The sequence below is a fragment of the Ipomoea nil genome, unplaced genomic scaffold (genome assembly GCF_001879475.1).
Source record: "Ipomoea nil cultivar Tokyo-kokei standard unplaced genomic scaffold, Asagao_1.1 scaffold1250, whole genome shotgun sequence".
Taxonomy (NCBI): Eukaryota; Viridiplantae; Streptophyta; class Magnoliopsida; order Solanales; family Convolvulaceae; genus Ipomoea; species Ipomoea nil.
Genome location: NW_017617678.1, coordinates 990,547 through 1,007,702, shown reverse-complemented (window position 1 = coordinate 1,007,702; position 17,156 = coordinate 990,547). Strand labels below are relative to the sequence as shown.

The following is a 17,156-nucleotide window of genomic DNA, read 5'->3' as shown; positions in this document are numbered from 1 at the left end:
ACCAAACACCTATTAGAGATTTTTTCGTAACAGGTCCAATACTTCTGAATCTCCTATTGAAATCTCTCCTGATAAGCCTGGTGATTTAGTCTCTGATGCTATTCCGTCTGATGTGCCTATTGTTGAAACTGATAATGTGAATGCTTTATTATCTGTGAGGTCCTCTGTGTCTGATGATCCCCCTTGTATCCCCTCTGAAAAATCTGATCCTCTGAAAGATGTTGATGAAGTTTCTTATGAGAAAGATAAATCCTCTGATTTGGCCAACAATCTTAGTTTGGTTGTTTACTCTGCTGACAAAGTTGTTCTGCCCTCTACTGAAATTGCTGCGTCCCCAAGAGAAATCTGTCCGTATGAGAATCCCTCCAGTTTGCCCACTGAAATTGAGGCTGCCAGTATCTCAAGTCCCCATGCATCTGATCAAATAGATGGGGTGCCAGTCTACACTTCTTCATCGTTCGCTGAGAGCCTTGAACATGTCCGGCACTTTGCAAGTTTACCCGCTGCCTCTATTCCAGAACCGTATCGTGTGATTCATCCTACTGAGTCCTCTAGTGAAGATGAAAAGATTCTTGCTGAAGTCTATGGCTCACAAGCCCATTTATCTAAACCCCCTTCGATTGAGGCTAATGCGCATCCTGATTCAGCCACCTTCAAGATTCAAGAAGTTACTAGTCTTCTTGGAAGTTCTTCTGCCCAAGTTTCTGAGACAAGTCACTCTGTGTCTCCAAGCCCTTCTGCTCATTCCCCATCCAAAGAGACGAGAAAATCCAAACGAAAGAGTGTCCCTGTGAAAGTGGTTGTGGAATCCGGTGATGACAATCTTGATGTGGCTCAACCTGAGAAGAGGAGAAAGTCTGGTGAGTCAGTCAAAAATGAAGCTAATCCTCCTGTTCAACAAGTGTTCAAAACCCTGCGGTCATCCGTCAAGCCAAAAGGTCTTGCTGTGGTTCCCACATCTTCTACCCGGAAGGGGAAACCAATTACTCGCTCCAGAGGACGAAGTATTACGCCTGAGATTCAACCTACTACTGAGAATCCTGACACATCTATTTATAGACCTAAGTTTGTCTCCTCTACTGCTCAAGGAAAATGGTCCACAATGATCCGGAGAGATCTTATTGTTCAGCGATCTGTTGATGAACACCAGTTGAACTCTGTTTGCGACATCTTGCCCTTGCTGAGTGAAGTGGGCCTGTTGAAGACTGTCTCCTCCATTTGTCCTTATTCGAAGCTTCTGACTTACGAGTTCTACTGTAATCTTAATGAGGAGATTGACAATTTGACCGGGACGCGACCAATGCAAATCTTCATTCGAGGTAAATGGTATGTCTTCGGCCCTGACATGATAAATGAGTATTATGGTTTGAAAGGTGTGCACGAGGAAGAAATCACGGACTGGGATTTGGTGGCAAAGACCCTCACAGGTGGACAAACTGATACATGGCCTACGGGTGAAAAAGATTATCTGCCTAGCTCACAACTCACCTCCAAATATGTCATCTTGCACCGTCTTGCACTTCACAACTGGCTTCCATCAGCTCACTTTCATACGGTCGGCATGCAATTGGCAGCTCTCTTGTTTCGGATTGGGACAAAAATGTCTATTGATCTGGGGTCCTGGATCTACTATCATATCCTAACTTTGATCCATCCTCGAGAGCAGAAGGTACGGTTTCCATTCCCTAATCTGATATTTGGAGTTCTAACATCGCAGGGCCTTGAGCCAATGCCTAGTGAGGTGATCAGTCCGACTCTTCTTTATACTGTTGATCCTCGTCTTCTGACTGGAGGTCACATCCGAGACGTTACGCCGGTGATTGCTCCTTCCACTTCTGATGCTGATACAGTGGCTAATGATTCGCCACATGCGAAAGATGTCCATCTCTCTTCGTCTAAAGGCCCGGGTATCTGAACTTGAGACTGTTCATGGAATCATTGTGAAGCAGCTGACAGGGGCCTTTACTGAATTGGCTACCGTTCTTGACCGCTTGAGCTTGACTGAATCTGCTGCTACGGATGCTGCTAAGTCTGACAGTGAGAACCCCTCCAATGTTTGGCCGTGCTTTGACTATCATTGGCAAAAAGGGGGAGTGTGGAACTCAGGGGGAGTATTTTGATGTTTTTGAATCTTCTGGCCCTGTCTGGGCGACTGATTGTGATGGCACCACCTTATGAAGAATGTTGTTTTGTTCCAGCATAACTTGTATGTTGTGTTTTTGTTATGCTTTGTAATCAGATATTTGGTTTTTTAGGCAATTTCTATCTTAGTACTATCTAGTTTGTGTTTTTATAAGTAGTCGAGTTGTTTTGCCAAATAATAGCCAAAGGGGGAGTTTGTTAGTGTTTTAATTGCTCAAAAAACCCCAACATATAATTGGCAATATTATTATGGCAAACTAAGATAGGGTTAGCTTGGTGTCGGTTTGTTCTACAGAGGACTGATTGATTAGATACAGCAACAGAGGGAATGACACTAAAGATCTGTTTTAAGAAGATGTTTCCTTTTTGCAGAACGCGGTTTAAGAAGTCAGTTTTGGAAAGAAGATCGACGTATCTATCTTGGAAAGGTATGGACCGGATCTTTAAGATTACATTCTTCTTATATCATCTTACCATCTACAATCAGAGATATCTATGGAGAGTGTTCTTATTATGGAACTATAAGTACTCTTATTCGATCAAGAATTAGGGTTACGCTTTTGAGAAGAAAGAAACACTCTGACATATACTAAGAGATCACATCTTTGATTATCATGACTCTTCTCAAGACAATTTGTTCTTGTTGATTATGATGAAGAACTTGAGAAGAGATATCGGTGCTTAAACGAAAAGGACGCTAAGATCACACAGTTGTGGGAACAACATTGGACTGCGTCATTGAAGTGGACTGCAAGCTCTCCAAGTGAAGGGATTTCATTGGACTTCTGTATGCACGGCTCTCCATCTTCAACAATCCACTAAATCAGTGTAGACTAGATACGTACCTTGTGTGCGGCACTTGGGTGAGATTATTGTTCTCTACCTTTGTACATTGGATTATTTGTTAGTGGATTGGACGCCTATGTGATCGTCCCTCAGATGTAGATACACACTGTATCGAACTGGGTAAACATCTTGTGTGTTGTTCTTTTCGCTGTCTGCCTTTGTTTACTCTTTCCGCAAGCTATTTAGTGATTCAACTATCTGACTGACTAATTCGTCAGTCGTTCAATTAATATCATTAAATTGAGAAAATGCAAAATTTCACGGGTGTTGGGTCCGTTCCTCTTCTCGGACGAGTACCGAGCTCACAGCCTTGGGGGACGTCGCCAGATATAGATATAAAGGTTCACCGACCTGAGGGGTGGATAGCACCGGAGGTGTGGAAAGATATCTTTTCAATTCCTCAAAGGAGTGTTGGCACTCGGTCGTCCACGCGAAACCTTCTTTCTTCTTCATGGCCTCAAAGAAGGGCACGGTTTTATCTGCCGACTTACATAGGAAGCGGCTCAAGGCGGCTAGTCGGCTGGTCAATCTTTGCAGATCTTTAACGATGCTGGGGGGCTGCATGTCTATTATGGCCTGTACCTTCTCAGGGTTTGGCTCAATGCCTCTCTTGGTCACCATGTACCCCAGGAATTTTCCCCCTTGCACGGTGAAAGCGCACTTTTTGGGTTTGAGCCGTAGGTTATATTTAAGCATTACCTGGAAAACAGTCGGCTAGATCTCCGGCGTGACCAGCTTCTTCTCGACTTTTCACCAGCATATCGTCTACGTAGGCTGCCCTGGATTTTCCTAACAGATCTTGAAACTGCCGGGCGACCATTCGTGTGTATGTGGCCCCTGCATTCTTGAGTCCGAAAGGCATGACTTGGTAGTAGTACACGCTATTCGGAGTAAGGAAGGCTGTTTTCTCCTCATCGGCCTTGTGAATGTAAATCTGATGGTACCCTCGGAAGGCATCCATGAAGCTCAACAGCGCCGACCCTGCTGTCTCGTCGACCAACTGGTCAATCCTGGGCAAAGGAAAAGGGTCCTTTGGGCAGGCTTTGTTAAGGTCGGTGTAGTCCACGCACATCCTCTAAGCTGGTGGTTTCGGCACGAGCACCACGTTGGCCAACCAATCCGGATACTTGACTTCTCGGATATGGCCGGCAGCCAACAGCGTGTTTACTTCCTTCTTGACGAACTCTCTGCGATCATTAGCCAAGTATCGCTTTTTCTGGATCACAGGTCGGTAGCCGGGGGCGACGGCGAGCCGGTGAGAGATTATAGAGCTGTCCACCCCGGGCATATCTTCGGGTCCCCAAGCGAAAACCAGGCGGTTTTCTCGAAGCACTCTTATAACTTCTTCTCGCACCTCCTCTCGGAGGCCGACTCCAATCCTTACTCGTCTTTCCGGTCGAGCTAGATCAATCTCGACTTCTTCTAGTTCCACGGCCGGCTCGGGGCGAGGCGGCATCGTCTTCTTCGGGGGTCGCTCTGTGATCTCGTGAACTTGCATCTCCCGTTTACCCATACCTCGACAAGCTTGCAGGTAGCAGTCTTGGGCGACTCTCCTATCGCAGCGTACCGTGCCTACCCCACTCGGTGTGTGGAATTTTAAGCAAAGATGTTCAATGGAGATCAATGCTCCTAAATCTTCCAAACCTGGCCGGCCGAGGATTGCATTGTGAGAGCATGCCAAATCGACCACAATGTACTTCATATCTAGCTTCTGCACGTCAGGATAATTGCCAACCTCGACAGGTAGAATGATGGATCCTTCAGCTTCCACGGAGTCACCCGTGAAGCCGGCTAGTGGCGCCTTGACTGGGGCCAGTTGCTCTCGTGCCAACCCCATTTTGGTGAAGGTTTCGAGATATAAGACATTAACGCTGCTCCTGGTGTCTACCAGGATCCGTTGAACGACCACCCCGTTTACATCCATCGCGATGACTAGGGCGTCGCGATGTGGCGTCTCTCTGGTAGGCAAATCTTTGTCTGTGAAGACGATAGGCTCCCGGCACACTTTCTTCGAGCCGTCTTCTCGTCCATATACGGTCCCTACGTACAGTTGCCGAGCCTAGGCTTTTCTAGTGTTGGCGGAGTCGCCTCCTTCAGGCCCGCGACAATCATGTTGATAACCGGCTTCTGCCTCCACTAGGCCTCGCCTTCGTCGGTCACCAGCTGCTTACCATGATTGCCCTCGGCCGTTTCCGAAAGGTCGCCATCTTCCTTAGCCGCAGACCTTCTTCGCCACTGATTGGGAGTCGGTGTCCCTTGCTGGATTATTCCCTAGATCATGAGGTAATAGCATTCTTCCGTGTTGTGGGTGTACGACTTGTGGTACCGACAGTATTTGGACGTCTTACTTGAATCCTCATTCGCCACGCGCTCCTCGGGCGGATAATGTGGAGGCGGTGCAACCGCCTGGACTTCATGCACCGGGTGTTGAGGAGTCGGCCTGTAAGGCTGGATGCTAACCCTATCATACACGCGTCGAGCTTCGGGCCGCCTAGTTGGGTCGGGACGTCTTTCTTTTACCTCCGCTCGGATTCGCTTTCCACCGGAGGATCCTCCGACCTCCTGTTGCCGTTTGTGCTTCATGGCTTGCTCTGTATTGGCTCGCTTGTTGGCCATGTGTATGGCCTCCGCATAGGTGGCGGGCCGGTTGTCCCATAGGTCACGATATAGTTGCCCGGACCATAACGACTCGATGAAAAAGGTGAGGCCGGTCTGGTCCTCAACCTCCTCAATGGATTGAATCTCCTTTTGCCACCGGGTTAGGTAGGTTTTGAGAGGTTCGCCTTCCTCCTGATGGATATCTTCCAGATGCGTTAGATCCTTTTGAGGCTTGATGTTAGCCGCGTAATGGCTCATGAAGTGGTCAGCCAACTCTTTAAAACTGTGAATCGAGCCTGGGGGCAAAGCCACCAGCCATCTCTGCGCCGAGCCCTTTAGTGTCGGTAGGAAAGCGCGACACATGACCGGATCCCGGACCCCCAAGACTTGAATTTTGGCTTGGTAGCTCAAAAGATGTTCGCGTGGGTCGCCGGATACGTCAAAAGTGGCCTGCTCCGGGAACTTGAAGTCGCCGGGTATTTTGTATGCCATGATCTCGGCCGAGAAGGGCAAGGCGGTGAGCAACGTCCGACCTGGGGACTTGGTCCTACCTTCCACTTGCTCCTTCAGATTCCGTAGCTCTTGGGCCAGGTGAGCCACCTGGCCGGTATTCCTCGCGTGATTTCCCGTGGATTCGGTGCTTTCCCCGACCTGGGACTCGGCCTGCCGTTCCTCGTTGTGAACGGGCACCTCAGCTTGTCGTGCCCGAGTCCGGGTTCTTCTAGTATGAGTTCTCTCTCGGTTGGTTTCTTGATTCTGTCGGCCCGCCCCCGGGTGACTGGGTTCTCCTCCTCCTAGTCGTTCTCTCGCCGAGTGTCGTGTTACGTTCGGACCTAGCCTTGAATGAACCGACCGCGCTGGTGGTTCCTCCGTCCTTTGATCCTCTCGCCTACCTCTCTCTGACCTCTGGGGCACTTGCTGATTAAGAGGCTGCACATGCGGCGGTCGCGAGACCGACGACTCTCTCCTCTCCCGAGTTTCTGCCGCGACGGCACGAGCGATGGCCTGGATTTGCTCAGGGGTGAGAGGTATCATTGTCAGAGGTTGGTTTCGAGGCGCCGAATCGTTCTCCTGGCTCTGCGAATTTCGTTGATTCAAATGCCCTCTTATGTCTACATCCGGGTCGCCATTGCGACGGGAGCCACGACTTCGTCCTTCAGACATGTTGTAAGGCTCCTTCTTCCTACTCGCCCGTCTCCTTTCCTCTGCGAACTCTGATGCTCAAGAATGAACGTGACTCTTTGTTTCGATCCCCACAGACGGCGCCAGTGTTGGTTTTAGGGTTTTTGGGCCCAGGGAGGTCCAACACAACCTTGGTTGGTGGATACACCTTTCAATAAAGCTACTAAAAATAGAAAGGAGTAAGCAATTTTGGTGAATATGTCTCTCTATTCTTGGGGCCTGGACTTGCCTATTTTACAATCTCGGAGGGACCTTTATATAGCAGGCCCTCCTTTAATTCGGACTTCAAAATACATTTAGGGCCTTTAATGGCCAATTGATGGCTAATTACTTTTAAGGGCCGTTGGGCTGCCGTTACTGGGTCTCCCAACGGTTCTTGGACGGGGCTCTTTAATGCTCTCTTAAATGCCTCCAACGGCTCTTTGTTTGGCCGACCGAGTCCTCGTGCCGACCCCGGAGTCGGGCCGGCTTCCCGACTCGATGCAGGTCTCTTTTGGGCCTCCACTCTCTTCCTCTGACTTCTCCTTATTGGGCTTTTCATTACCCCTTTCTTCTTTGGGCTTCCTTGCTCTCTCAATCTTTTTGGGCCGGGGTCCACACCCCATCAACATGTATATGAATATATAAATTTTACTTTGAATTCTAATATATGTGAGATTTCAATATCCGATATCTGGACCGAATTTGTATTATGATGTAACATAATTAAAAATATTCAAACTAATAATCTATTGAGTTCAATCAAAATCTAAAACATAATATAGAGTTTAATTCTTAATTTTGATAATGTATAACTTTAAAGTGTAAGCAAATAAATTATGTTTAAATAAGTAAAGTAAGTAAAAAAGATAGAAGATAGTGATAAGTAAAATAAGATGATAATGAATGTAATCATAGTAATGTGGCTATAGTGACATATAACTAAATATATGATAGATGATTCTGTTTTCCATTTCGAAAACAGTTTTTAAGTGTGTTCCAATTTTCTAGAAAGTATTTTCAGTTTTCAAAATGGAAAACTGTGTTAGTAAATATGTTTTCTGTTTTCTATTTTTCAGTTTCTGAAAATTTTCAGAAATTTCTAGTCAGTAAACGATCCCTAAAACTTTTAAAAACTGTTTTCTAAATGGAAACTATATGTCACTATAACCACATTCTCACCATTATCTACTTACATATTTATTTATAACTATGATTACATTAATTATCATCTTCTTTTACTTATCACCATCTTCTATATTTTCTAGCTGCATTACTTATTTAAACATAACTTAATTATTTGCTTACGTTTAAAGTTAGACATTATTCACATTATAAAAATTAAAAATTGAACTCTATACCAAGTTTTAGATTTTGATTGAACTCAATAGATTATTGCATTGGTTCGTATATTTTTAGTTATGTTATATTGTAATACACGTTTGGTCTAGATATCGGATATTGAAATTTCACTTAAAATTCAAAGTAAAAATGATATATTTATATACATGTCATTCAAATGAATATATCAAAAAATACACTACTACAATTATAGGTTTTTACATAAGTTTTTTTTTTCTTTTTTTTTACATCGGTTAGAGTTAATTTCACTTTTGGTCCTATAACTATTGGGGTCTTGTTAATTTCAATCCATGACTTTCAAAACTGTCAATTTAGTACCTTAACTATTCAATTTTTATCAATTTTGTTCACTTTGACCAAAACTCATCGAAAAATATTAATAGGTAAAATAAAGAGAGTATTTTAGTCTTTTTACTTCTTTTTTCTTTCTTCTCCATTGCTTCTCTTTTCATTCTTCTCCACGAGCTTCTCCATTATTGCTGCTAGTGGAGAAGAAACTAATGGAAAAGAAAGAAAGAAAAAAAAAAGTAAAAAGACTAACATGCCCTTTTTATTTTACCTATTAATATTTTTTGATGAGTTTTGACCTGAAATTTGGTCGGAGTGACAAAAATTGATAAAAGTTGAATAGTTAAGGTACTAAATTGACAATTTTAAAAGTCGTGAATTGAAGTTAACAAGACTCAATAGTAATAAGACCAAAAGTGAAATTAAATCCATCGGTTATACACAAAATATAAAATTATAGACGTTGGTTCACTAACCAAGTCTAAAGTACCATAATTACATCGGTTATACACAAACTAATATAAGTTTTTTTTTTAAATAATAAATACCTTTGGTGTTGGTTTTAGGAAAGAACCGCCGTCTATATAAGAGTGTAGGTGTTGGTTCTCTATTAAACCAACGTATTATGTTTTTTTTTTTTAATTAAAATTTAATTTATTAAATTTAATAACAATTTTTTTTGTGTAAACCACAATGTGGTCACAAAAGCTGGCCCAAAGGGAATCGTCACTTGTGGGGATTGAACCCGGATTATCTCAAAATTTTTCCTGACAAAGAGAACTCATTTTCCACTTGAGCTACCCTGTTGGGTTGAAATTTAATAACAATAGACCAAAGAACTGACGTCTGTTGTTTAAAAAAAAACCACCATATTTTAATATTTTAAAGAGTTAATGACCAATTTGGTCCTCCGACTATTGCGAAACTACTGATTTAGTCCTCGACTATAATCCATACCAAATTAAGTCCTCAACTTTTTAATTTTTACCCGATTTCGTCCCCCGTCTCTTTTACGTGAACTCTCCGTCTTCCCCAGGGACAATAATGTAAATACACACGGGTCTCTCTCTCGCCATTGGAATTGATTTTAGGGCAAATAATTTTGGAGCTTTCGAACGCTAATATGGGGGAGATGACTTAACTCTGACAGCTCACCGGGAGCTCACCGCCACCTGCAACGACAGCGTTTTCAAAACAACCTCCCCAAGGACACCATCTTCCCGCCGCTCATTCCGATGTCAGAATCATCGCTGCCGGGAGTTACATCACTCGACATCTAAGGAGCAGAGGCTGGAGTTGGAGGAAGAGAAAAATAATCGGGCAGAGCGGTAGCATTCATCAGGGACGACAATAGAGAAGCGAGATCTCTAAGCAAAGGAGACCGAGCTGAGACGGAGGAGAAACATCACCGGATTCAGGCGAGGGAGAGAGGCTGTCGGGTCTGATTGTTGATCGGCCACCATCGCCTTCCGCCGGAGTTGGTGCCAACTGGTTTTCGTCAGCGGGGCAGTTCCTGACGATCCCATTCTAGTAATTTTCTCAACCCCCATTGTTCTTCTGTTCTGCTCTTTCTCTGTTCGATTAAAGACCCCAAGCAAGCTAAGGAAAGATGTTGATGAGCACAGTGTTGTTGGCACTTGTCTTCACCCTTGGTTTCATCATCACCACTTTATTCAATTTCTCTACCAAGGTGTTCCTTTCATGGGTTCACTCCATCTCTGCCAAAACCGCCTCTTCAAAAGCCCCACCGACCAAGAAATCCATAGCGGAAGAGAAGAAGGTGGTGAGTAGTACTGGGAGCAATCACAGCAAGGTGGAATTGAAGGTCGTTTTTGCGACTTTCGACAATAACAGTGATGGGTTCATAACGAAGCAGGAGCTGGAGGAGTCGCTGAGGAACATTGGGATAGTTATGGAGGATGGTGAGATAGCGGAGATGGTGGAGAAGGTGGAAGAGAATAATGATGGGCTGGTGGATCTTGACGAGTTCTGCCAGCTCTACAACTCGTTCTTGGGCGTGGAAATGGCAGCTGGAGATGGTGATTAAGAGAATCTTGATGATCTAAGAGAGGCGTTTGATGGGGACAAAGATGGGCTGATCAGTGAAGAGCAGCTGAACAGAGTTCTTTCATGCCTGGGCTTCAACCAAGGGAAGAGATTAGAGGCATGCAAGGAGATGATTAGAAGTGTGGAGCTCACCGCCACCTGCTACGACACTTCCGCAGCTTGCTGTGTGTATTTACATTATTGTCATGGGGAAGACGGAGAGTAGACGGTCAAAGAGAGGGAGGATGAAATCGAGTAAATATTGAAAAGTTGAGGACTTAATTTGGTAAGGATTATAGTCAATGATCAAATCGGTAGTTTTGCAATAGTCGGAGGACCAAATCGGTCATTAACTCTATTTTAAATTATATTTACTAACAATAGACTTAAAACTATTTTTAGTAAACCTACAAGTAGAAATTATATTTATTCCAATTAAAACAAACATATCTAAAATTATTTTACATATAAAGTTTAAAAATCACTCGAAATTAAACTTGTGTTAATTTTATAACGTTAATCTAAAAAAAAATTAATTTGAAAAATTGAGTGTTAATAAACAAGTTTTCTAAACAGAAAACAGAGAATGAAAACTGAAAAATTAGAAAAGAGAGAACATAAAACAGTTTTCGTTAGTAAATGGGCTCGTAATTCTTAAATAAAATTATGTTTATAATGACACCACAAATTTATTAATTTATATCTTATAAGAGAATTGCCAAAATTAGCTTCACATTACCCAAAGGATGTTGCATATTAGTATAGCATTTTGGTTATATATATATATATATATATATATATATATATATATATATCAGGGTTGTAAAAATCCCGCCTAGGCACCGCACCGAGTAATCGGTGCCTAGGCGCTAGGCGCCCCTAGGCTATGGCGATTTCCCCCCTAGGCTCCCGTCTAGCGCCTAATTCAGCTGCCTAGCGACTAACTCGTCCGATTACGCCGAGTTAACTCGTCATTTTCTGTCGAGTGTGTGTGTGTGTGTGTGTGTAATATGACATATATATGCACTTAAACACGTGCAATATTTTTTTTTTTTTTTTTACAATTAGCCGCCTAGGCCGCTTAGGCCCCGTCTAGGCGCTAGGCGCTACTCTACTGCCCGACTAGCGCCTTAACGCCTATTGCAACCATTATATATATATATATATATATATATATATACACACACACGTACGATCGTGTGGCTTTACAGCATTATGTGTGCACAAGTGCACCACCATGTGTTTAAAAATGTACTAGATAGGGTGTGGTGCATTTTACAAATCGATTGGTGCTGAGTGGTGCATTTGTAAATGCACCGCACCCTGATGCATTTCTAAACACATGGTAGTACATTTGTGCATACATAGTGGTACAAAGTTGCACGATCGCACAGGAAGCAGTAACCGCACTAGATTTTACCCACACACACACACACACACACACACACACACACACACACACACACACACACACACACACACACACACACACATATATATATATATATATATATATATATATATATATATATATATATATAGTTAGGATCATATGAGAACATGTACTTAGGTGAGAACGTGAGAACACATCATGTCCATCCATCTAATATTTTTTAATGGTCTAGATTAGATTAAGTGTGTGCGAACGCGCATTAAATGTGTGCAAACACACTAAATCGCATTAAGCGGAATAATGCACTGCATTAAGCGGAATAATGCACATCCTCACAACCTACAATATAATGCACTACCCCTGACAAATATTTCCCAACAACAAAAAATAAATAAATAAATAATTCCCAAAGCATACCCGACGACCTCTAACTAATGCACAACCCAGAGCCCTACGTTGCATCACACTTAGCGCACAAATGCACATCTCAACGGTCTATGATGCACGACCCCTCTAAAATTACTTATTAATCTACATACCTAATCAAAAGCATACTCCAACGAAAAAAAAAAAAAAAAAAAAAAACTTCAATCCATGACGAAAGCTCACAATAACCAACAACGAAAAATTACAGTCTAAAATTGAAGAGAATAAACATTAAATCTTAGCCATCAGATCCTGCCCAATGAATAGCTCAGATTAGACCATAATTCTCACTTGAGGAGTATATATGTGTGTGTGTGTGTGTGTGTGTGTGTGTGTGTGTGTGTGTGTGAACCTACCTACCTAAGAACATATGCACACCCTTGATGTTGCATCATCCCACGGCCCAGAACATGGTGTACAAAAAATGTCAACTCAGGATGCGGTGCATAACGTTTGTGCATTGCGTTATATACACTAATCTAGATAAAGGATCTAGATTAGTTCTCAGGTTCATATGTTAATATAGGTTCTCATCATATGAACACGAACACACACACACACACACACACACACACACACACACACACACACACATATATATATATATATATATATATATATATATATATATATATATATATAATTATTTATTTATTTATTTTAATTTTATATTTATAGGGTGTGCATAGGTTCTCAAGTTCACACAATAAGGTAGGTTTTCACCCGAACATTAACGGAGGGTTCATGCATGTGAGAGCATATTCCTAGGCACACAATGAGAATGAATCTGATTCATGCATTTGAATAGATCAATAATGGTTAAAAGTTGCTAAGAAATAAAGGAAAAAATAGCAATGTTAATTTATCAATATATACACACACATAAAGAAAGGGGAATAAAAAAAATACAGTGATAATTTTATAAATAATACTCCGTAACTAACTCAAACTTTTAAGTGTATCACAGATAATTATAACGTGTACCAGCTAAAGTATAAAATGTATTCAATGATATTTAAATGTGCAGTGGTATCAATATCTACAACCTAACTCTAAAAAATGTATGTGTGCAGGGCTTAGCTAAATGGCATGCACAATGGAATTTCAATATCTACAACTCTATAGCTTTCATATATCACTAATTAAATGGCATGCACAAGCTAGGGAATTTAGCTAGCTAGGAATTAATTGCAGTATATATAAGGATCGGATGACATATAATATATATGTGTGTTATTGCAAGTGTTGGGATATATTGATTTGAGTTTTCCGGCTTAAAGACAAATCAAATCAAATAAGAAATAAACATGAGCAAATGATGATAATGATGATTCAAACAATAAACACATATGATTAGATGATATATATCATGGGTAGAAGCCTCCTTTGTACTTGTCGTATCTTGAGCTTCTGTTGCTCCTGAGAGCACAGCATCCAACGGAGTAGACGAGGATGACGAAGGCGAGGATGCAGACGTTGATGATGGCGAGTTTCTTCCAGTCTTTCCGGAGGCTTTCGAGCACCGCCGTCTTGCAGGACTCGCAGTCGAAGCATAGCTCCGTCTGGTCGTTGCTCCACTTGTTGCAGTCTTGGTGCGGCACCGCCGGCCCCCCTTTCGGCATCGTCCAGTAGGTCGCGTTGTGGAACTCAAAGCCGCAGTAACTGGGCGGCTTGCAGCAACCCGACTGCATCGTAGTATATGCATCAACTTAATTATCACATCCATCCATATATAATAATATAATAATCACTCCACCCTTCAATCAATTCTCTCTCTCTGTGTGTGTGTATATATATATATATATGGGGGGGGGGGGCGGGGGAGAATGACTGAAATGTACCATTTTATGGAAGAAGAGATAAGGATATGACGCTTTTCAAAAGTTGTATAAAATAGAAAAAAATTCATTTGCTACTTGAGTTATGTATATTTTTGGTCAGAAACCCAAATTACTAATGAATTTTTCAAAAATTAAAAATAATATTTTTTTTTTTGTTAAAATACCACAAAATGCATGTCCCACGTATATTTCTCGTGCATTTTATAGTATTTTAATTAGCGGGAAAAAAAATCATTTTGACAAGAAACTTGAGTGGCAAATTAGTTTTTTTCTATTTTGTACAACTTTGAAAAGTGTCTTATTTTTATCTCTTCTACAAAATGTCACATTTTAGTCAAAAATTCTATATATGTTAGGGGGGACTCAGTAAGTGTCAAGTGCGCAAGTCCATTTAGTTAGAGGATTGTAGGGCGGAGACTGGTGGAGGGTCAAATCAGTGATAATGCAAAAAAGGAAATAAAATTGGACTTAGTAGTTATAACTTTGGGCATAGTATTAAGCGCTTGATAACTTAATTCTAACAATCAATTCTCTCCTCTCCCTCTCTCTCTCTCTCTTTCTATATATATATATATATATATATATATATATATATATATATATATATATATATATATATATATATATATATATATATATATATGGAAGAATGATTGAAATGTACCATTTTATGGAAGAAGCTAGAGATAAGGATATGACACTTTTCAAAAATTGTAAAAAATTGGAAAAAACTCATTTGCTACTTGAGTTATGTATATTTTTTGTCATAAACTCAAATTACAAATGAGTTTCTCAAAAATTAAAAATAATTTTTTTTTTTTTGTTAAAATACGATAAAATGCATGTCCCACATGTATTTCTCATATCTGGCCAGGTACTGTGAACATGAGAGATGCATGTCCCACATGACGGAGCCAGAAATTTGGTTAAGGGGGGCGAAGAAGTAGGGACGGAATCAAAAAAAAATTCCAGTAAAGGCATATCTCATTATTAATATAAAAAAAATGTTATATATATGTGTGTATTAAATATTAAAAAAACTATTAAAAACGTGACTGTGTTGAAATCATAGGGAAGGAGTCAAAAAACTCAACATGTGTTCAACCAACTCATCTAAATCAACTCTTGTTGACATTTTATAGTGTTATTTTACTAATACTAACACATGTACTATATATACATATATACATACAAAAATTATATATGGGGGTGGAGTGAGGGGGAGGGGGGGCAGCTGCCCACTGTCCCCCTTTGGCTCCGTCTCGGGCGGCATGCATTTTATAATATTTTAATTAGCGGAAAAAAATCATTTTGACAAGAAACTCGAGTGGCAAATGAGTTTTTCCTATTTTGTACAACTATGAAAAGTGTCTTATTTTCATCTCTTCTACAAAATGTCACATTTTAGTCAAAAATTCTATATATGTTAGGGGGAACTCAGTAAAGTGTCAAGTGCGCAAGTCCATTGAGTTAGAGGATTGTAGGGCGGAGGCTGGTGGAGGGTCAAGTCAGTGATAATAAAGAAATAAAATTAGATCTTTGTTACTAGTTATAACTTTTGGTAAAGTATTAAACGCTTGATAACTTTTGACATAGTAGTAAGTACTTGATTTTGACAAGTGATATCAGAACCACCAGGTCAGTCGTGGCAGGTGCAAAGAGTAGTCCAGCACCAGGCTCTAAAAATGTGTGGTCAGTCTAGTACTCTTACTCTAAAGAAATAAAGTTCAAAGTCAAGACATTAAATGTAAAGAATAGTCTAGCACCTTATCTCTCGAAAATGTAATGCCTACTTAGTACCTCAAAAAATATAAGAAAATAAAATTGATCATTTGTTACTATTTATAACTTTTGAAGACTAGATAAGTGTTTGATACTAACGATATATATGTAAGGATCGGAGGTGCAGATGAGATTACGTACTGACCTGAGTAGGAGAGAGGCTATGCTTGTAATAGTCGGCGCTCTTGCCGGTTGAGAGACTCTGGCAGAGGCGGATATCATGCAAGCAGCTCTTAATCTGATCCCAATTTTGAGCATTGAGAACATACTTCTGCAACCAATGGGAGTAATCCCCGAGGCGAGCGGCCTTGTAACCCTTGCCGGAGAGAGCGTTTCCGACTCCCTTGTTGGTGACGATGATGGTGAACAACAGGAAGCAGAAGATGCCGAGGATGAGGAAGAACATGACGGTGAGATACACCCAGAGGAAGAAGGAGATGCGGAAGCAGGAGCCGATCAAGCCGAACATGGAGACGAAGAGAAGGGAGAGGCCGAGGATGACGAACGGCTTCTGGAGGACCTTCTGGCACAGGGAGGCGCTAGGGTTGAACTGGATCCAAACCGCCATGCCGATGGCCACCACGCCGAGCAGTAGGGTCAGGAGGTTGAGGAATCCGATGATCGCATTGCTCACGCGAACCATTTCAATTCGATCGATCGATCAAATCGGAGCTGATGATGATCCGATCCAGCTAGCGATGAGAGATCGATTTCAGGGAGGGAGATCGATCGAGCTAGCCCTAGAAATTTGATGGCCTGGAAAGAATATAATATAATTGGGATTATTTGATGGAAATGGAGGGAAGGAGGGAGGGAGGAAGAAACTATGTGCATGCGGTGATGAAGAAGAGATAGATGGCTACGATAACTGCTTTCGTTCTTTCTCAAACCAATTAAAACGTAGGAAACGGTTAGTTAATTCAATTATGCCCTTGAGTACGTTGAATCTATACTCATTTCGCTTTTACCCTCCATGTTTTACTAATTTACCAAAATACCATTTCTTGTTTTGCCTGCTACTATGTCCATACACTATAGGAAAAATGGTCAAATAGACACTTAAACTTTACTTAAAAAGTCAATTAGGTCCTTAAATATTTAAAAATTTGTAATTAAACACATCAGCATGTTATTTTGGTGCATTGAAACACAAAAACGGGTTAGTGACCTACTATTGCAGGTCACTAGGGTTGTTCTAACGCTATTCCGATCACATTCTGGCCACCCCACTGTCGTTGGTCGCCATTGAAGAAGGCTGTTGTCGCCTTCTC

General features: G+C 41.5%; 1 protein-coding gene and 1 pseudogene across 1 annotated transcript; one reads left to right on the top strand and one right to left on the bottom strand.

The window, feature by feature from the left end:
- The first annotated feature begins 9,915 nt into the window (after positions 1-9,915).
- Positions 9,916-10,705, top strand: LOC109184131 (annotated as a pseudogene).
- A 2,794-nt stretch (positions 10,706-13,499) lies between these two features.
- LOC109184149 (tetraspanin-8-like) lies at positions 13,500-16,632 on the bottom strand. Its single transcript, XM_019334194.1, has 2 exons — positions 16,031-16,632; positions 13,500-13,947 (listed from the first exon to the last, which is right to left on the bottom strand). Exons 1-2 carry the CDS (start codon positions 16,526-16,528, stop codon positions 13,630-13,632), a joined length of 816 nt encoding a protein of 271 aa, XP_019189739.1. The 5' UTR covers positions 16,529-16,632; the 3' UTR covers positions 13,500-13,629.
- Between the last annotated feature and the right edge of the window lie 524 nt (positions 16,633-17,156).